The 21,791-nt window shown below is 45.3% G+C and overlaps 1 protein-coding gene across 2 annotated transcripts in view; it reads right to left on the bottom strand.

Annotated features, from left to right (window-relative positions):
* The window catches only part of LOC110522750 (protein unc-13 homolog A), an 80,666-nt gene that overhangs the window by 12,246 nt on the left and 46,629 nt on the right, over window positions 1-21,791 (bottom strand). Inside the window, exons 18-37 of one of the 2 annotated variants that reach the window (XM_090231313.1) lie at window positions 21,020-21,247; window positions 20,024-20,165; window positions 19,408-19,577; window positions 19,044-19,159; window positions 17,475-17,638; window positions 17,111-17,264; window positions 16,748-16,816; window positions 12,952-13,041; window positions 12,571-12,705; window positions 11,692-11,825; window positions 10,400-10,485; window positions 10,088-10,214; window positions 9,746-9,842; window positions 8,765-8,908; window positions 8,568-8,645; window positions 8,356-8,433; window positions 8,114-8,202; window positions 7,741-7,890; window positions 6,099-6,222; window positions 4,481-4,486 (exon numbers count right to left, since the gene is read on the bottom strand). In XM_090231313.1, the coding sequence (XP_090087439.1) occupies window positions 4,481-4,486; window positions 6,099-6,222; window positions 7,741-7,890; window positions 8,114-8,202; window positions 8,356-8,433; window positions 8,568-8,645; window positions 8,765-8,908; window positions 9,746-9,842; window positions 10,088-10,214; window positions 10,400-10,485; window positions 11,692-11,825; window positions 12,571-12,705; window positions 12,952-13,041; window positions 16,748-16,816; window positions 17,111-17,264; window positions 17,475-17,638; window positions 19,044-19,159; window positions 19,408-19,577; window positions 20,024-20,165; window positions 21,020-21,247 (2,381 nt within the window). The remainder of the gene's footprint in view (window positions 1-4,480; window positions 4,487-6,098; window positions 6,223-7,740; window positions 7,891-8,113; window positions 8,203-8,355; window positions 8,434-8,567; window positions 8,646-8,764; window positions 8,909-9,745; window positions 9,843-10,087; window positions 10,215-10,399; window positions 10,486-11,691; window positions 11,826-12,570; window positions 12,706-12,951; window positions 13,042-16,747; window positions 16,817-17,110; window positions 17,265-17,474; window positions 17,639-19,043; window positions 19,160-19,407; window positions 19,578-20,023; window positions 20,166-21,019; window positions 21,248-21,791) is intronic. The other variant, XM_090231312.1, reaches the window with a different exon arrangement.

The following is a 21,791-nucleotide window of genomic DNA, read 5'->3' as shown; positions in this document are numbered from 1 at the left end:
AGTGCCGTCGCAAAAACCATCAAGCACTATGATGAAACTGGCTCTCATGAGAACCGCCACAGGAAAGGAAGACCCAGAGTTACCTCTGCTGCAGAGGATAAGTTCATTACAGTTAACTACACCTCAGATTCCAGCCCAAATAAATGATTCACAGAGTTCAAGTAACAGACACATCTCAACATCAACTGTTAAGAAGAGACTGCGTTAATCAAGCCTTCATGGTCGATTTGTTGCAAAGAAACCACTACTAAAGGACACCAATAAAAAGAAGAGCCTTGCTTGGACCAAGAAACACGAGCAATGGACATTAGACTGGTGGAAATCTGTCCTTTGGCCTGATGAGTCCCAATGTGAGATTTTTGGTTCCAACCGCCGTGTGTTTGAGAGACGCAGAGTAGGTGAACAGATGATCTCTGTATGTGTGGTTCCCACCATGAAGCATGGGGGAGGAGGTGTGATGGTGTGGGGGAGCTTTGCACGTGACACTGTCAGTGATTTAGTTAGAATTCAAGGCACACTTAACCAGCATGGCTACCACAGCATTCTGCAGTGATATGGCATCCCATCTGGTTTGCCCTTAGTGGGACTATCATTTGTTTTTCAACAGGACAATGACTCAAAACACACCTCCAGGCTGTGTAAGGGCTTTTTGACCAAGGAGGAGAGTGATGGATTGCAATGAGTTGCAAGGAGGAGAGTGATGAGACCAATTCTTATTGCTTTTAGCCGCACCCTTATTCTACTCCTCCTATGTTCCTCTGGCGATGTAGAGGTGAATCCAGGCCCTGCAGTGCCTAGCTCCACTCCTATTCCCCAGGCGCTCTCTTTTGACGACTTCTGTAACCGTAATAGCCTTGGTTTCATGCATGTTAACATTAGAAGCCTCCTCCCTAAGTTTGTTCTATTCACTGCTTTAGCACACTCTGCCAACCCGGATGTTCTAGCTGTGTCTGAATCCTGGCTTAGGAAGACCACCAAAAATTCAGACATTTTAATTCCAAACTACAACATTTTCAGACAAGATAGAACTGCCAAAGGGGGCGGTGTTGCAATCTACTGCAAAGATAGCCTGCAGAGTTCTGTCCTACTATCCAGGTCTGTACCCAAACAATTTGAACTTCTACTTTTAAAAATCCACCTCTCTAAAAACAAGTCTCTCACCGTTGCCGCCTGCTATAGACCACCCTCTGCCCCCAGCTGTGCTCTGGACACCATATGTGAACTGATTGCCCCCCATCTATCTTCAGAGCTCGTGCTGCTAGGCGACCTAAACTGGAACATGCTTAACACCCCAGCCATCCTACAATCTAAACTTGATGCCCTCAATCTCACACAAATTATCAATGAACCTACCAGGTACCTCCCCAAAGCCTTAAACACGGGCACCCTCATAGATATCATCCTAACCAACTTCCCCTCTAAATACACCTCTGCTGTCTTCAACCAAGATCTCAGCGATCACTGCCTCATTGCCTGCATCCGTAATGGGTCAGCGGTCAAATTACCTCCTCTCATCACTGTAAAACGCTCCCTGAAACACTTCAGCGAGCAGGCCTTTCTAATCGACCTGGCCGGGGTATCCTGGAAGGATATTGACCTCATCCCGTCAGTAGAAGATGCCTGGATATTTAAAAAAAATGCCTACCTAACCATCTTAAATAAACATGCCCCATTCTCCCCAGACCTGACTGCCCTTAACCAACACAAAAACATCCTATGGCGTTCTGCATTAGCATCGAACAGCCCCCGTGATATGCAGCTGTTCAGGGAAGCTAGAAACCATTATACACAGGCAGTTAGAAAAGCCAAGGCTAGCTTTTTCAAGCAGAAATTTGCTTCTTGCAACACTAACTCAAAAAAGTTCTGGGACACTGTAAAGTCCATGGAGAATAAGAACACCTCCTCCCAGCTGCCCACTGCACTGAAGATAGGAAACACTGTCACCACTGATAAATCCACCATAATTGAACATTTCAATAAGCATTTTTCTACTGCTGGCCATGCTTTCCACCTGGCTACTCCTACCCCTGTCAACAGCACCTGCACCCCCAACAGCAACTCGCCCAAGCCTTCCCCATTTCTCCTTCTCCCAAATCCATTCAGCTGATGTTCTGAAAGAGCTGCAAAATCTGGACCCCTACAAATCAGCCGGGCTAGACAATCTGGACCCTTTCTTTCTAAAATTATCTGCCGAAATTGTTGCCACCCCTATTACTAGCCTGTTCAACCTTTCTTTCGTGTCTGAGATTCCCAAAGATTGGAAAGCAGCTGCGGTCAACCCCCTCTTCAAAGGGGGGGACACTCTTGACCCAAACTGCTACAGACCTATATCTATCCTACCATGCCTTTCTAAGGTCTTCGAAAGCCAAGTCAACAAACAGATTACCGACCATTTCGAATCTCACCATACCTTCTCTGCTATGCAATCTGGTTTCAGAGCTGGTCATGGGTGCACCTCAGCCACGCTCAAGGTCCTAAACGATATCTTAACCGCCATCCTATTTCGCAACAAAGCATCCTTCACTCATGCTGCCAAACATACCCTTGTAAAACTGACCATCCTACCAATCCTCGACTTTGGCGATGTAATTTACAAAATAGCCTCCAATACCCTACTCAACAAATTGGATGCAGTCTATCACAGTGCAATCCGTTTTGTCACCAAAGCCCCATATACTACCCACCATTGCGACCTGTACGCTCTCGTTGGCTGGCCCTCGCTTCATACTCGTCGCCAAACCCACTGGCTCCATGTCATCTACAAGACCCTGCTAGGTAAAGTCCCCCCTTATCTCAGCTCGCTGGTCACCATAGCATCTCCCACCTGTAGCACACGCTCCAGCAGGTATATCTCTCTAGTCACCCCCAAAACCAATTCTTTCTTTGGCCGCCTCTCTTTCCAGTTCTCTGCTGCCAATGACTGGAACGAACTACAAAAATCTCTGAAACTGGAAACACTTATCTCCCTCACTAGCTTTAAGCACCAACTGTCAGAGCAGCTCACAGATTACTGCACCTGTACATAGCCCACCTATAATTTAGCCCAAACAACTACCTCTTTCCCAACTGTATTTCATTTATTTATTTATTTTGCTCCTTTGCACCCCATTATTTTTATTTCTACTTTGCACATTCTTCCATTGCAAAACTACCATTCCAGTGTTTTACTTGCTATATTGTATTTACCTTGCCACCATGGCCTTTTTTGCCTTTACCTCCCTTCTCACCTCATTTGCTCACATCGTATATAGACTTGTTTATACTGTATTATTGACTGCATGTTTGTTTTACTCCATGTGTAACTCTGTGTCGTTGTATATGTCGAACTGCTTTGCTTTATATTGGCCAGGTCGCAATTGTAAATGAGAACTTGTTCTTATCTTGCCTACCTGGTTAAATAAAGGTAAAATAAATAAATAAAAATAAATCAGATGACCTGGCCTCCACAATCACCTGGCCTCCACAATCACCTGACCTCAACCCAATTGAGATGGTTTAGGATGAGTAGGACCTCAGAGTGAAGGGAAAGCAGCCAACAAGTGCTCAGCATATGTGGGAACTCCTTCAAGACTGTTGGAAAAGCATTACAGGTGAAGATGGTTGAGAGAATGCCAAGAGTGTGCAAAGCTGTCATCAAGGCAAAGGGTGGCTACTTTGAATAATCTCAAATATAAAATATATTTAGATTTGTTTTTACACTTTTGTGGTAACTACATAGTTTTGATGTCTTCACTATTCTATTCTACAATGTAGAAAATAGTCAAAATAAAGAAAAACCTTTGATTGAGTAGATGTGTCCAAACGGTTGACTGTTACTGTATGTCTACTGTATGTGTATGTGTGTGTCACCAGTACTAACCCCCACTTCCGGTATAGACCAGCGATGGTGAAAGTATATACCTTAGCTTATCGCTATGCTATTATGACTATCATTCTACAACAACAGAACATGGAACCAAACCAGGACAGATCAACACAGCAGGCCTGCAGAGACATACTGGGAGAATTACTACAGGGGAGTTGGGATAGGGGCAGGCACCAGGTATTAAGCCACAACGCCAGAGTCACACAGAAAGGGAACCCTGGGACAATATGCAAGAGAAGAACAAGGCAATATTGGGGGTGGAGCAGGGCAAAGGGCAGTAGGAGGCAGGGGGGCGTCCGATTGGTGGGTTCGTATGGGGGAGAGTGGGGCCTTCTCTGAGTCAGTCAGGAATGCACCATGCAGCTGTCACCTCAGAGAGAGAGACAGAGGTAGAGGAGGACAGGAGAAGAGAGGAGGACAGGAGAAGAGAGGAGAACAGAGAGAGGAGAGGAACAACAGAGCAGGTGGAAGACAGAGAGACAGATAGGAGGAGTGAGGATGTGGGGGTCAAAGGGGAGACAGTTTGCAGCCACATATAGCAGAGGACTGACCATCCTTCACTAACGAACTGTGGGACAGACAGACACAATGACACGCAGGATGTACCGTACTTACAATCATCTGTGGAGGAAGAGCAGTGGCAGTAGGATGTAATAACCAGATAGGAGGGTCAGTGATGCTGCACGGAGCCCCAGATCAATCCTCCAAGCAGCAGTAATACACATATCAAATGGATAGGAGAGAGGGACAGAGTAACCTACACTACTGAGACTGGAACTGTAACACTCCCTCTGTCTCTGCCCCTGTGGGACAAACCCACACTAGGCGGGTCTAACTGATAGAGATACAGGGCAACCATGCTACTATAGAATGATGTGAGGCTCTTTTGTTACCAAACAAAAATGACAACAGACATATCAAAAGCAAAATAAGTATACCGGCTGCTGTCCAACATGAAAGGCTCAACAGTTGTATCAATGTCACTGTTGAGTTGGAAGTAGTTGAGTTTAGATGTTAGTTTGTGACTAGGAGCACCATCCTGGAGAATAGGGTTAGAATGACATTGTGCACTCCTTCCCATTTCCACTTTTGGGTTTCACCAAAATCTATGGAGTGAATGAAAGATTGGGGGTCTTTTTGTATGTGGCCTGGGGGCTGGGGAGAGGGGTATATCATTAATTAATAATCACTAATCAGATATATTATTATACAGTCACTTGTAAGCATCTTATAATGTAGACAAAATGTCTGCCATCTATCTCAGCCCTACTTCTTCCCTGTCTAATGACTGTCCTGGCTGCTCACTGTGTGCATATGTGGGAGAGTTTGTTGTCTAAATACTATACTCAGAACAGATAAAATATTCATTATAAACTGGGTGGTTCGAGCACTGAACGCTGATTTTCTGACCACTGTGGTATATCAGACCGTATACCACGGTTATGACAAAACATTTATTTTTACTGCTCTAATTACAGTATGTTGGCAACCAATTTATAATAGCAATAAGGCACCTCAGGGGTTGTGACATTATGGCCAATATACCATGGCTAAGGGCTGTGTCCAGGCACTCCACGTTGCATCGTGCTTAAAAGCAGCCCTTAGTCGTGGTATATTGGCCATATAGCACACCTCCTCGGCCCTTATTGCTTAAATATATCTCCCTCACATACCACATATCAGAGCATGAATCCCTTGAATAAACATAACTCTGATCTGTGTTGGTTCTCATCCCATACTGAGAAGTGGTGTGTGCCTGTGTAGCAGTTGGTAGTGTGGGCTGTGTGTGTGTGTATCAAAGAATGTGTGACTACAGGCATGTGAGTGTGTGTGACTGCGTGCATGTGAGTGTGTGTGACTGCGTGCATGTGAGTGTATGTGACTGCAGGCATGTGAGTGTATGTGACTGCAGGCATGTGAGTGTGACTGTGTTAATTTTGAGTGTATGTGACTGCAGGCATGTGAGTGTATGTGACTGCAGGCATGTGAGTGTGACTGTGTTCATTTTGAGTGTGTGTGACTGCAGGCATGTGAGTGTATGTGACTGCAGGCATGTGAGTGTGACTGTGTTAATTTTGAGTGTATGTGACTGCAGGCATGTGAGTGTATGTGACTACAGGCATGTGAGTGTGTGTGACTGCGTGCATGTGAGTGACTGCGTGCATGTGAGTGTGAGTGACTGCGTGCATGTGTGCATGAATATTTGCATGCTCAGAAGGGTGTGTGTTCGTACCGTCTGGTCGGTGAGAGGGGGCAGGACGATGGTCCTCTCCATAGTGTTCATCACCAGTTTCCACAGCTCCTTCAGAACACGTTTCAGCACCGTCTTTTCACAGATCTTAGCAAACAGCGTCAGGCTGGCAGAAGACAGAGCGAAGGTAGAGGAAGGAAGGAAGGAAGGAAGGAAGGAAGGAAGGAAGGAAGGAAGGAAGGAAGGAAGGAAGGAAGGAAGGAAGGAAATAATGAGCAACAGAAGGGAGTCCAACAGCGCACCAGCCAAGAATTGACAAGAAATGGTGTTCAAACCGAAAGAGAAGAGAGAGAGAAATGACAGAGGAGACACAGAGAGAGATGACAGAGACACAGAGAGAGATGACAGAGGAGACACAGAGAGAGATGACAGAGGAGACACAGAGAGAGATGACAGAGACACAGAGAGAGATGACAGAGACACAGAGAGAGATGACAGAGACACAGAGAGAGATGACAGAGGAGACACAGAGAGAGATGACAGAGACACAGAGAGAGATGACAGAGACACAGAGAGAGATGACAGAGACACAGAGAGAGATGACAGAGACACAGAGAGAGATGACAGAGGAGACACAGAGAGAGATGACAGAGGAGACACAGAGAGAGATGACAGAGACACAGAGAGAGATGACAGAGGAGACACAGAGAGAGATGACAGAGACACAGAGAGAGATGACAGAGACACAGAGAGAGATGACAGAGGAGACACAGAGAGAGATGACAGAGGAGACACAGAGAGAGATGACAGAGGAGACACAGAGAGAGATGACAGAGAGGACACAGAGAGAGATGACAGAGGAGACACAGAGAGAGATGACAGAGACACAGAGAGAGATGACAGAGACACAGAGAGAGATGACAGAGGAGACACAGAGAGAGATGACAGAGACACAGAGAGAGATGACAGAGGAGACACAGAGAGAGATGACAGAGACACAGAGAGAGATGACAGAGGAGACATAGAGAGAGATGACAGAGACACAGAGAGAGATGACAGAGGAGACACAGAGAGAGATGACAGAGGAGACACAGAGAGAGATGACAGAGGAGACACAGAGAGAGATGACAGAGGAGACACAGAGAGAGATGACAGAGGAGACACAGAGAGAGAGATGACAGAGGAGACACAGAGAGAGATGACAGAGACACAGAGAGAGATGACAGAGACACAGAGAGAGATGACAGAGGAGACACAGAGAGAGATGACAGAGGAGACACAGAGAGAGATGACAGAGGAGACACAGAGAGAGATGACAGAGAGGACACAGAGAGAGATGACAGAGGAGACACAGAGAGAGATGACAGAGGAGACACAGAGAGAGATGACAGAGGAGACACAGAGAGAGATGACAGAGGAGACACAGAGAGAGATGACAGCGAGGACACAGAGAGAGATGACAGAGGAGACACAGAGAGAGATGACAGAGACACAGAGAGAGATGACAGAGGAGACACAGAGAGAGATGACAGAGGAGACACAGAGAGAGGTGACAGAGGAGACACAGAGAGAGATGACAGAGGAGACACAGAGAGAGATGACAAGATTGAAAGAAAATAAAATAAAGAAATAGAGACTACAGCCAAAAAGGGATTAGCAACATGACAGGACAACTCTCTCTCACTTGCTGTCCAGGAAATCCATGATAGGCTCCAGAACTTTGTCAGCATCCTGGGCCACACTGCTGCAGTTGTTAGCTCCCACGTTGGTCCCCTTCACCTGGCCAAGGATGTCTCCCATTTGCTTCACATTGTCTTCAATCTGTGGCTGAAAACTACACACACACACATAAACACACGAGACATAGAAAGTGACGTAACTAATATCTCAGCTGAAGTGACATAAAAAGGTTAAATGCCATCATTTTGACATATTCGGATGAGACTACGTAGCAAGGAGAGAAAGGCACTGTGATATTAATGAAATATATAGTAGATGGAATGGCTGTTTGCTGCCTCTCTGTTGTCTGACAGTCCCCACCAGTGTGCCTAGCTCACCTGACAGAAAAGATCCTGCTGAGATCATCCATCACAGTGTTTAGCTTCAACTGCAGGTCTTTCAGGAAGTCACTGGCCTCCTTGCACAGCTGAAACACACACACCAATAGATACATGTACACACACCCATCCACGCACACACAAACCCGTCCACGCACACACAAACGCACACCCGTCCACGCACACCCGGACGGACGGACTGACTGATACTGGGGGCAAACAGGGATATGAGAGCCACTCACATCCTTTCCTCCCATGGCCTCAAACATCCTCTCCAGTTGAACTCTGAGCTGCTGGATGTTGTTGATCAGGATGCATGGCTGCAAATAACACAAAGTCATTGTCCACTACACTATCGAAATACCACACATTTTCATTGAAATGCACAAACACTACACTATACTGATGAGCATCCCCACCCAACATGTGTCACGTCCAGTGATTGGGCACTCACCACTTTCTCCATGTTGACGTAGTTAGCAAAGCACTTGGAGATAATGTCCGAGTAGGATATGAGAACATTGCCAATTGTCTGAGGAGAGAGCAGGGGGAGATAGGAGTATGTCAACCACTGTCTCTGTGACTAGGCTCAGCTTACCATCATGAAGCCATGAATGAAGTGGCTATAGTGTGTAGAATACTGTAGTGTACCTTGGCGAAGCGTTTCATGCAGTTGCCTATGATCTGGGGGTCGGGACACTCCAGCTTGCGGATGATCTCAAAGCTCTGGTTGAGCTGAGAGAAGACATCCACCACGGAGCAGGAGAACAGAGCATGCTCCGAAGTCACCTGGAACTGTAGCGGGAAAGGAGAGAGAGAGAGCATTAAGAGAGAGATGGGAGAAGAGGAGAGAGAGACTGGAGAGAGAGGGAAAAGAGAGGAAAGAGTTTTCCTTAGCACAGCTGAGGGAGAGGAAGGAAGAGAGGGGAAGGAATAGAGGAAGAGGAGAGAGTGGTCCTTAGCAGAGAAGGGGAGAGGAGTAGAGATACCATTATGATTGGAGGACAGAGGCCATGGATTGTTAACATCAGGGGAGAGAGACGGGGGAGGAAGAGAGAGAGATGGTGTCTGGCCTGCTGGACCACTGAGCTTTGAGAGAGTAAATAGATATGCTAGTTGTCCTGAGGACCACTAGTGTCGTTTGCAGCCAGACAGCAGTCCAGACAGATGACCGGGTCAGGTGGGTCTGTCTGTCTGTCTGTCTGTCTGCCTCTAATTGGCAGACAGAGGTGAGTCTGTGGTGGCTCCCCCAGGTGCTACTGGGTAATGAGGGCAGCTCCCATTGGTTGGGAACAGAGCTCATTAATCCACAGGCTGGTACAGTCAGACTTTATCTCCCTACCTGAGAAGAGTCTGCACAAATCTCTTTATAGCCTCTCTCTACTTTCTGAGAACATCTCTTTATATTCTAAACTCCCTACTTTCTACTTTGAACTCGAGTCTCCCCTGCAACATCTGTGCTTCGGCATCCATTGTCTCAGGGAAGTCATTGATGAGTGCTGGAGACGTGTAGGAGGATAAGTCTGCCTGATAACTAGGAGGTTTAGTGAGGAGCTACAAAGGAAGGGATTACTTTCATTCTGCCACAACCAACACAACTTTCATTTTGAGGACATGAGGAGAAGAGTTTACCCCGTCCTTTTTGTCCCTCTCCAGTGCACCATGCAGGAAGTCTCGAGACACTTCCTCGTTCTCATCCAACCACTGGATGACAAATGGCTCGAACCACCTAGGAGACATCACACGGGGGTGGTTTAATTTGAATCAACCCCACTGGAACTTTTGATTTCAAACTACTTCTGGGGTCTGAGAGAAAACCTGTCGCTGCAGTCCATCTGGAACTGGTTATGGGCTGTGCTGTATAGTACCAGGGAGGTAGTGTGTGAGTGCGTACATGTGTGTATGTGGGAATGTGCCTGCATGCATGCGCGTGTTTTAAGGTGAGTGTGTCATCATGGCACAGGTGGCACTTACGCCGGGTACTCAGGCACACGGCTCTTAAAGAAGGTCAGGTCTCTGCAGTACTCGTTGTATAGCCACTTGACCTTGAAGTGCAGGTTCATGTAATCTGCGCTCTTACACAGCCGGTTATTTTTATGCTCTGAGAGTTGAGCGAGAGATCGAGAGAGAGAGGAAAAGAGAGAAAAGAGAAAAGAGAGAGAGAGAGAGAGAGTGTGCCATATCTGCTTGCAAAAGCATTATAACAGCCCCATAAAAACAGAAAACAACTGCCAGGACAGATCTAGAACAACAGTGTGGTGAGGTGCAACATTATTCAGTGCTCACCCTCCATGGCGTACTTCATATCCTGAGCAAACAGGTTCCACATCACCTCAGCACTGATTTTACCCACGTTGAGCTCCTGAGGAAACCTGTGCGTGGCAGATGGTAAGAAACAGATACGGAGTTACATATGGATGTAAAGGTGGAGAGAGACAGAGAAAGAGACAGAGAAAGAGAGACAGAGAAAGAGAGACCGAGAAAGAGAGACAGGGGGAGAGAGACAGAGAAAGAGAGACAGAGAAAGAGAGACAGAGAAAGAGACAGAGAAAGAGAGACAGAGAAAGAGAGACAGAGAAAGAGACAGAGAAAGAGAGACAGAGAAAGAGAGACAGGGGGAGAGAAACAGAGAAAGAGAGACAGAGAAAGAGAGACAGGGGGAGAGACAGAGAAAGAGAGACAGAGAAAGAGAGACAGAGAAAGAGAGACAGGGGGAGAGAGACAGAGAAAGAGAGACAGAGAAAGAGAGACAGAGAAAGAGAGACAGGGGGAGAGAGACAGAGAAAGAGACAGGGAAAGAGAGACAGAGAAAGAGAGACAGAGAAAGAGAGACAGAGAAAGAGAGACATGGGGAGAGAGACAGAGAAAGAGAGACAGAGAAAGAGACAGAGAAAGAGACAGAGAAAGAGAGACAGAGACAGAGAAACAGGGGGAGAGAGACAGAGAAGGAGAGACAGGGGGAGAGAGACAGAGAAGGAGAGACAGGGGGAGAGAGACAGAGAAAGAGAGACAGGGGGAGAGACAGAGAAAGAGAGACAAGGGGAGAGAGACAGAGAGAGAGACAGGGGGAGAGAGACAGAGAAAGAGAGAGAGAAAGAGACAGAGAAAGAGAGACAGAGAAAGAGAGACAGAGAAAGAGAGACAGAGAAAGAGAGACAGAGAAAGAGAGACCGAGAAAGAGAGAGAGACAGAGAAAGAGAGACTGAGAAAGAGAGACAGAGAAAGAGAGACAGAGAAAGAGAGACCGAGAAAGAGAGACAGAGAAAGAGAGACCGAGAAAGAGAGACAGAGAAAGAGAGACAGAGAAAGAGAGACAGGGGGAGAGAGACAGAGAAAGAGACAGGGGGAGAGAGACAGAGAAAGAGAGACAGAGAAAGAGAGACAGAGAAAGAGAGACAGAGAAAGAGAGACAGAGAAGAGAGACAGAGAAAGAGAGACAGAGAAAGAGAGACAGGGGGAGAGAGACAGGGGGAGAGAGACAGAGAAAGAGAGACAGAGAAAGAGAGACAGAGAAAGAGAGACAGGGGGAGGGAGAGCGACAGTGAAACTGATATGGTTAGAGAGAGTGACAGACTCACTGGTTTAGGCAGGGTGTGTAGGAGTTCTTGTCTTCCTCTATGATGGACACGATGAGGGTGATGAGTTTGGACCAGAAGTCCAGGTTCTTGATGCTGGGACCCTGCTCCTCTGGAACGACCACTCCTAGCTTGGCCTGGACAAAACAACACACTCAGTCACTGGGATACTATCACATGGGCTACTATTGTAGCTACTATCGTAGTTTGTCTGATATATATCGCTTCGCTACCACGCAACTCCAATGATATCTATCTCTTCCCTACCACTCAACTCCAATGATATATATCTCTTCGCTACCACTCAACTCCAATGATATATATCTCTTCGCTACCACTCAACTCCAATGATATCTATCTCTTCGCTACCACTCAACTCCAATGATATCTATCTCTTCGCTACTCTAATGAGCTGATGAACCCATCAAATCACATGTAGCAAGTTTAGTGCTTTGAAGAAAGCTGACAAAGTCAGAAAAAAAGTATTCATACCACCGCAGAGGTTCAAACTGAAGAATGAACTGAAGATTCAACAAAATATTGCAAGGAACCTCAAGGTGGAATGTTTTATTCAAAGGAAAAATTAGCTTTTGAAATTCATGAAGGGAGTCGGAATGAATCGCCCCACTTTAATAACGCAAAAACAAGGCTTGTAAATCCATATAAAAATCCTGTCGAGGCTTGATGGAGACCACCTGAGGTCCTAATGACACGGACAGAGAGAGAGACACACACACACACGCACGCACGCACACCTTCACACAGCACACCTTCACACCCACCCACCCACCCACCCACCCCCACCCACACACACACACACACACACACACACACACACACACACACACACACACACACACACACACACACACACACACACACCGGGTCTGTCTGGTACTCGCGGCTGTAGAGTTCGTGACAGTTGTTGAATATGTATTCGTAGGTGGAGTTGAGACAGGCCTTGACACAGTCCTTCACCACCTGACTGGCTCTAGGGGGACTCTGTAGCTCCTGTACCTGAGGACAGACACACAGACACAGACAGATTGAGAAGTTACTGAAACTGGGAAAGCCCATACAACCACACCGGGTCAAAGAAACTCAGTGAATGAAGATGCATGTTTGAAAAGAGCATGTAGTGTAGCGATACTGTACAGTGTAAACAAGAATGGATACATGTGGTACCAAACAGAGCAAAGTAGAGGTGATCCAAGGAGCGGATGGAGTGAAATGAAAGAGAAGAGAGAGAGAAGAGAGAGTTACCTTCATCCTGAAGAAGGTGATGCTGGTGAGCAGGTCCACAGTAGACTTGAGGTCCTGCAGCCTCTCAGGACTGCTGGCTGGGAAGTTATTCTGTTACACACAGATGATAGATCCACAGTGAGATGTGTGTGTGTGTGTGTGTGTGTGTGTGTGTGTGTGTGTGTGTGTGTGTGTGTGTGTGTGTGTGTGTGTGTGTGTGTGTGTGTGTGTGTGTGTGTGTGTGAGAGAGAGAGAGAGAGAGAGAGAGAGAGAGAGAGAGAGAGTCAGTAGAGATATTAAGCTAAACAATAAACTACCAGGATAAACTTCAACATCCCCAGGGGGCAGCAGTAACCTGAGTCAGGTGCTAAGCCAGGAAGTCCTGTGTAGACTTATTAAGCGTTGAAAGGGCACAGGTGCAAGGAACTAGAGTGAGCCATCTTGCAGAGCTGTGAGGCTTCTGGTTTTTCTTGGTAGCCATGTGCACCCTTGGTTTTGGATTGAATATTTTGTTTGGGCCTGTTTCTCCTTTTTTAAATATTTATTTTGGTAACACACTACGCTGTGAAGGACTGAAATCCTGCAGCGCCCGCAAGGTCCCCCTGCTCAAGAAAGCACATATACATGCCCGTCTGAAGTTTACCAATGAACATCTGAATGATTCAGAGGACAACTGGGTGAAAGTGTTGTGGTCAGATGAGACCAAAATGGATCTCGTTGGCATCAACTCAACTCGCCATGTTTGGAGGAGGAGGAATGCTGCCTATGACCCCAAGAACACCATCTCCACCGTCAAACATGGAGGTGGAAACATTATGCTTTGGGGGTGTTTTTCTGCTAAGGGGACAGGACAACTTCACCACATCAAAGGGACGATGGACGGGGCAGTCAAATCTTGGGTGAGAACCTCCTTCCCTCAGCCAGAGCATTGAAAATGGGTCGTGGATGGGTATTCCAGCATGACAATGACCCAAAACACACAGCCAAGGCAACAAAGCAGTGGCTCAAGAAGAAGCACATTAAGGTCCTGGAGTGGCCTAGCCCATCTCCAGACATTAATCCCGTAGAAAATCTGTGGAGGGAGCTGAAGGTTCGAGTTTCCACACGTCAGCCTCGAAACCTTAATGACTTGGAGAAGATCTGCAAAGAGGCGCTCCTAGTAGCCAGGGACTTTCATGCAGGGAAACTTAAAACTGTTTTATCAAATTTCTATCAGCATGTTAAACTTCTTATGGCTGGGGGCAGTATTGAGTAGCTTGGATGAATAAGTTGCCCAAAGTAAACGGCCTGCTCCTCAGTCTCAGTTGCTAATATATGCATATGATTATTAGTATTGGATAGAAAACACTCTAAAGTTTCCAAAACTGTCAAAACTGTCAACATATTGTCTGTGAGTATAACAGAACTGATATTGCAGGCGAAACCCTGAGGAAAATCAAACCAGAAAGTAGCTTCTATTTTGAAAACTCCATGCTCCATAGCCTGCCTTTGCTCCATTTAAAGCGATATCAACCAGATTCCTTTTCCTATCGCTTCCTCAAGGTGTCAACAGTCTTTAGACATAGTTTCAGGCTTTTCTTTTGAAAAATGAGCGAGAAAGATAACATTGCGTCATTGTATGGCTGGGTGCCAGCAGCATTTGTATGCGCAACAGAGTTTGGGCAGCCATTGCCTTTCCCTCTCCTACTGAAAAAGACAGTTGCGGTTGATATATTATTGATTATATATTTTAAAAACAACCTGAGGATTGAATATATAAAAAATGTTTGACATGTTTCTGTGGACATTAAGGATACTGTTTGGAATTTTCGTCTGCGTTGTCGTGACCGCTCTTTCCTGTGGATTCTGAACATAACGCGCCAAACAAACGGAGGTATTTTGGATATAAAAATCATCTTTATGGAACAAAAGGAACATTTATTGTGTAACTGGGAGTCTCGTGAGTGAAAACATCCGAAGATCATCAAAGGTAAACCATTAATTTGATTGCTTTTCTGATTTTCGTGACCAAGCTACTTTGATGCTAGGTGTTCATAATGTTTTGTCGAGCGATCGATAAACTTACACAAACGCTTGGATTGCTTTCGCTGTAAAGCATATTTTCTAAATCTGACACGACAGGTGGATTAACAAAAGGCTAAACTGTGTTTTGCTGTATTGCACTTGTGATTTCATGAATATAAATATTTTTAGTAATATTATTTGAATGTGCCGCTCTGCAAATTAGCAGTTGTTGATGAAAATTATCCCGTTAACGGGATTGCAGCCATAAGAAGTTAAATGTGCAAAAAGAGGGAAAGAAAACTCTGGACCACCTTTACTCCACACACAGAAATGCATACAAAGCTCTCCCTCACACTCCATTTGGCAAATCTGACCATAATTCTATCCTCCTGATTCCTGCTTACAAGCCAAAATGAAAGCAGGAAGTACCAGTGACTAGCTCAATAAAAAAAGTGGTCAGAGGAAGCAGGTGCTAAGCTACAGGACTGTTTTGCTAGCACAGACTGGAATATGTTCCGGGATTCCTCTGATGGCATTGAAGAGTCCACTACATCAGTCATTGGCTTCATCAATACATGCATCGATGACGTCGTCCCCACAGTGACCGTAGGTACATATCCCAACCAGAATCCATGGATTACAGGCAAAATCCGCACTGAGCTAAATTCTAGAGCAGCTGCTTTCAAGGAGCGGGACTTATAAGATATCCTGCTATGGCCTTCGACGAACCATCAAACAGGCAAAGTGTCAATACAGGACTAAGATCAAAAAGTACTACACCGGCCATTACAGACTACAAAGGGAAGCATAGCCGAGAGCTGCCCAGTGACACGAGCCTACCAGACAAGCTAAACTACTTCTATGCTCTCTTTGAGGCAAATAACACTGAAACATGCATGAGAGCACCAGCTGTTCCAGAAGACTGTGTGATCACGCTCTCCGCAGCCGATGTGAGTAAGACCTTTAAACAGGTCAACATTCACAAGGCTCAGGGCCAGACAGATTACCAGATTACCTTGCGGTCAGTCAGACTGAGTGACACTACAGAGTAGTGCGAATGGCCCATTACACTAGGGCCAAGCTTCCTGTCATCCAGGCGGTGTCAGAGGAAGGCCCTAAAAACTGTCAAAGACTCCAGCCACCCTAGTCATAGACTGTTCTCTCTGCTACCGCACGGCAAGCGGTACTGGAGCGCCAAGTCTAGGTCCAAGAGGCTTCTAAACAGATTCTACCTCCAAGCCATAAGACTGCTGAATACCTAATCAAATGGCTACCCAGACTATTTGCATTGTCCCCCCCCTTTTACACCGCTGCTACACTCTGTTGTTATCATCTATGCAAAGTTACTTTAATAACTCTACCTACATGTACATATTATCTCAACTAACCGGTGCCCCCGCACATTGACTCTGTACCGGTACCCCCTGTATATAGTCTCGCTATTGTTATTTTACTGCTGCTCTTTAATTAGTTGTTACTTTTATTTCTTATTCTTATCCATATTTTTTTTAAACGGCATTGTTGGTTAGGGGTTCGTAAGTAAGCATTTCACTGTAAGGTTTCACTACACCTGTTGTATTCGGCGCATGCGACTAATACAATTTTATTTGTTTCAATACGCAGATTTCTCACATCGATGCACATCTTATATCTGGTTACAGACCAGTTAACTAGGCCTAAGACTCCTTGGTGAGGAACAATATTAGCAGGCTAGTTAATTGGTTTTGCAAAAGGGATCTAGAGGTAGGTAAGGACACAGATTGAAAAACACAGAGAGAGAGAAATAGAAGAGAGAAAGTTAAGAGTAGCCTACCCGGTACATGGACAGATCAATCCTAAGGGAGTTGTGGAGTTGGTCTAGGAGCTTCACAAATCGTTCTTTCTGAAAAAAACAAAAATATGCCACAACATATTAGCCTAAGAGCTAGCATACCCATTGGCTCACCTTAAACATTGAGTTGAGGCATTGCATCATATTATGTATCTGTCCATCCCTCATGAATTGCTTAGTGCTATCCAGAATCCATGGGACATCCCTACCCTAACTCTAACCTTAACCCCTACCCTTACACTAAACTTAACAATAAACCTTACGTAACCTTAACCATATTACATTTCAACTTCAATGGGGTAGGGATGTCCAAAAAAGGACCCTCATTCATTTGGGGCGACTCACCCCGAAGTTGGATGCGGCGAAACGGTCAGAGGCAGACACACTGTTGGTGGCCTGGGTGCTGTGGGCGTAGTATGCATTGATGTTGGCCAGCAGGGTACTCATTACCGCCGGCACCCCAGGGCACATGTACTTAGACGACAGGCAGGCAAAGTGACTGTGGGAGAATACACACACGGCATTAACATTATCACTTTAGTATTAATGAAGCTGCCCATGCATTCCCTTGTGATGTTTAGGGTGTACCACAGTATCATCCTAAACACAACCATACACTAGGTGTTCTCTCAATACATCACTCTGGTAATGTGTATGCTATTGCTGAGTGTCACTGACAGGGTGTGTAGGGTACTACATTGGAGCTCACGTCATAGCCTGATAGATTGACTCCACTCCGTAGCGCATGGCAAACTCATCCACTATCTCCTGAGGAGTCTCATCAAAGTACACCTTCCACGCATCATCCCCTTTAGCATCAGGAATCTTCACAACACCAGAACTCTGCACATCTGTGACAAAGTGGAAGAGGTTCTGTAGGCAGAGCGAGCGAGAGAGAGAGAGAGATAGAGAGAGAGAGGATGAAAGAGACGGGTTATTCAATCTAGACTATGATGTTAATGAGTTGAAGTTGCTAAGGCTGAATGAAGGGAGCTTTCATCATGATCTCTGTGTGAATGTGTCTGAGCAGGAGAGCAGAGTAGAATACACACACTATCTATCTGACTGACTGACTATCTGACTGAATGACTGGCTGACTATCTAACTGACTGACTATCTAACTGACTGACATACTGTATGACTGAGTATCTGACTGACTGGCTGACTATCTAACTGACTGACTGATTGTCTGGCTGACTATCTAACTGACTGACTCACTATCTGACTGACTATCTGACTGAATGACTGGCTGACTATCTAACTGACTGACTATCTAACTGATTGACATACTGTATGACTGAGTATCTGACTGACTGGCTGACTATCTAACTGACTGACTGATTGTCTGGCTGACTATCTGACTGACTGACTGACTATCTGACTTGCTGACTAACTGATTGACTGACTGATTGCCTGGCTGACTATCTGACTGACTAACTGATTGACTGACTGATTATCTAACTGACTGACTATCTGACTGATTATCTAACTGACTGACTATCTGACTGATTATCTAACTGACTGACTATCTGACTGATTATCTAACTGACTGACTGACTATCTAACAACTGATTGACAAACTATATAACTGACTGACTATCTATCTATCTATCTATCTATCTATCTATCTATCTATCTATCTATCTATCTATCTATCTATCTATCTATCTATCTATCTGTCTATCTATCTCTCTGACTATCTATCTCTCTGACTATCTATCTCTCTGACTATCTATCTCTCTGACTATCTATCTCTCTGACTATCTATCTATCTATCTAGATTGAGAGAATTTGGTACAGACCATTATTTACAGTACAATTGAATAGTAGCTCTTGTTAGGTTCAGCTGTTTGCAAACTATGTCCTGATATTGGACAGAGTAATGACTTGAAAAAGGGCAATGGTCATTTAGCATAAACATGGTAGACAGTTGCATATTTGAAGAAGGTCAGAGTGAGAGATATTATCTGTGGTATTTTATATCTGATGTGGTATTTATCTTGATAGAGCAATGCAGGCGGTGACACCTTTGTGGGATATTAACTTCTATTTCATCTGAAACAACAACTTCATTGAAAGACTGCTACATCAGTCAGCTAAATGAACCAAGATGACTGGGCTATTAACATCACTTAGCACCTGAAGGCAGGAGCATACACAGGCTCGTGTGTACACACAGACCACACGCACACACAGACCACACACTTTATGCAGGCAGGCACCCATGCTACGCACATGCTCTCTCACACGCACACACACACACACACACACACCTTACCTCGTGCAGACAGGTGTATTGGACATGATATGGAGCGACTGTTTCCTCTCCTTTGATCTCTACATTGATGTGCATCCTGATGGCACCAGACACGGCTGACTTGTCTGTACGCTTGTCTGCAGAGAGGGACCAGACACAAGACTCTCAATCAACACATACCACAGTCAACCTAACAACAACTATCTTTGATAAAGACCTCAACCATAATGATGACTCTTATATGAAATAAATCATTTAAAAAAATTAACCTCATCGTATGGATACCTAGAAAGTAATTATATGGACCCGAAGTGTCAGAGGCTCAATGATTGGGTTTATTAGCTTAACAAGTGGTTATTTCCCCCTGTACTGTGACTGTACTGACCCAGGTTGTACCAGACATCCATCTCTCCGCTCAGCGTGCGGACCTCGATGATGGTCTGACCCAGGAAGTCATCTGACTCCTTTTTGAACTTCTGCTTCACCCGAGACTTGATGTCATCATCCTCGTCCCACACCCGCACCTTGATTCGGTCCGAGGAGTTGTGGCACTCACTACACAGACAGACACAGACAGACACAGACAGACAGAGACAGAGAGAGACAGAGAGAGAGACAGAGAAAGAGAAAGAGAGAAAGAGAGAGAGACAGAGAGAGAAAGAGAGAAAAAGAGAAAGAGAGAAAGAGAGAAAGAAAGAGAGAGAGAAAGAGAGAAAGAGAGAAAGAGAGAGAGATAGAGAAAAAGAGAGAGAGAGCGAGAGAGAGAGAGGGGTGAGAGACAGAGACAGAGACAGAGAGAGGGGGAGGGGGAGAGAGAGAAACCCACCAATGTCATCTATTCACAATCTGTGAATACACAACCTTCAATGTTATTCCAGTCAGGTAATCCGTCGATGTGCCCTTGTGCAAGGCACTTAACCCTAATTGCTCCTGTAAGTCGCTCTGGATAAGAGTGTCAGCTAAATGACTAAATTGAAAAAGTACTTCCTCTCTCTACTCACAAGTTGAAGTTCTCCTCCCAGACAGGGTTGAGGTTTCCATAGATGGTCTTGGTCCTCTTCTTGGTCTTGCCCACCTGGACCGTGACGTAGGGGTCACTGGAGCCTGTCTTATCCTTCGCCTGGAGGCCCTGGGCACACAGCACTGTGGGAAGGAAGGAGAGCGACCAGGGGGCAGCATCAGGTGGTCAGTATGGCCGACTACTGCATTCATCATTGTTTCACTAGTGAGCACAGTGGTCAGTCTAGTTTAGAGGCTAATAGTAGTAGTAGTTTATTACATTTTTACCAGTAAGCCGTACTTGGCAGCTAAAAGCTGAATTGCAGTACACAGCACATACAAGTAAAAAATCTCAAGGAGTTTAAAATATGAATGACATGAGTATAGGTCTGGTCTACAAAGTTCGGAGTACTTCAAACCTCAAACAGATGGAGCGGCAGTCAATAGCACAAGACTTGAGCAGAGCCTAGTTAACCAGGCTAGGTCGAGAGTTCTCCCTTCTACACACTCCCATTGACCTATTCTGGTTCTTTGCCTTCTTGCCTACAGACAAATATCTCAAATCCCTCTTCATATGGGACCGTTATCTAATCTGTCTCCTTCATGTCAGACAGTGACTCAATGGTCTACAGCGCAGTATGACCTTTACAACAAATAGAGCTGGAACACAAACAAGCAAGAGGAGACAGAGGGTGGATGATGTGTGTTGTGATGGAGTCAGACTGCAAATGGCATCTGCCAGAGCTTTACAAATGGATGGTTCTGAAGTCATACTATTCACAAAGCGTCTCAGAATAGGAGTGCTGATCTAGGATTAGTTTTCCCTTTTAGATCGTAATGAATAATATTGTTTTTCTGCTGATATGGACATGGTGGACCTGGTCCTAGATCAGCTCTCCAACTCTGAAGCCCTGGTATATATATACATACATACATACATACATACACACATACACACACACACACACACACACACACATTCACACACACACACACACCTGTGATGCTGATCTTGGCCGACCACTTGGAGGTGCCATCCAGTACGCTCTGTTTGATCTGCTTCATGTAGGTGACGTGAGTGACTTTGACCATGGCAAACACCTCCTGGATCAGCTCAAAGATCTCCGGCTTGTTCCTCTCTCGGATCTTCAACCTGTCTTTTAGAACCATGATGATGTTCTGGGTTCTGTCCTCCGCCCCATGCTTAGAACTCTTTTCCGCTGCCCCTGGGGTAGACAAGCGAGATGAGGGTCAGATTTGATTTATTGAGTTACAAGACAAATAAGGTCTTATGCTGTATTATTCTACAGCAGGAATGGGCAACTGGTGGCATGTGGCCAGCGTCCCCCCTTTTGTAGGCCACTGAATCAATTACCTAAAAATAAAAAATATATGAGTTTGGACACACCTACTCTTTATTTTTTCTATTTTCTACATTGTAGAATAACAGTGAAGACATCCAAACTATTAAATAACACATATGGAATCATGTAGTAACCATAGTGTTACTACTGAGAGATTCCTCAAAGTAGCCACCCTTTGCCTTGATGACAAGTTTGCACACTCTTGGCATTCTCTCAACCAGCTTCATGAGGTAGTCACCTGGAATGCATTTCAATTAACTTACAATTAACATACATAGTCTACAGTGTGATTTCTCGATGAGTGCTCAGGCAGTATCTGCAGACCTGTGAAACGTTCACGAAGAGTTGGAAAGGGGGAGAGGATCTCAAGGAAAGACAAATGGCTTTTCATTTTTTTAAATTCATT

Source organism: Oncorhynchus mykiss, chromosome 4 (assembly GCF_057628025.1).
Source record: "Oncorhynchus mykiss isolate SJ-2025 chromosome 4, ASM5762802v1, whole genome shotgun sequence".
In the NCBI taxonomy this organism is placed as follows: Eukaryota; Metazoa; Chordata; class Actinopteri; order Salmoniformes; family Salmonidae; genus Oncorhynchus; species Oncorhynchus mykiss.
This window is presented reverse-complemented; position numbering and strand designations above follow the sequence as displayed.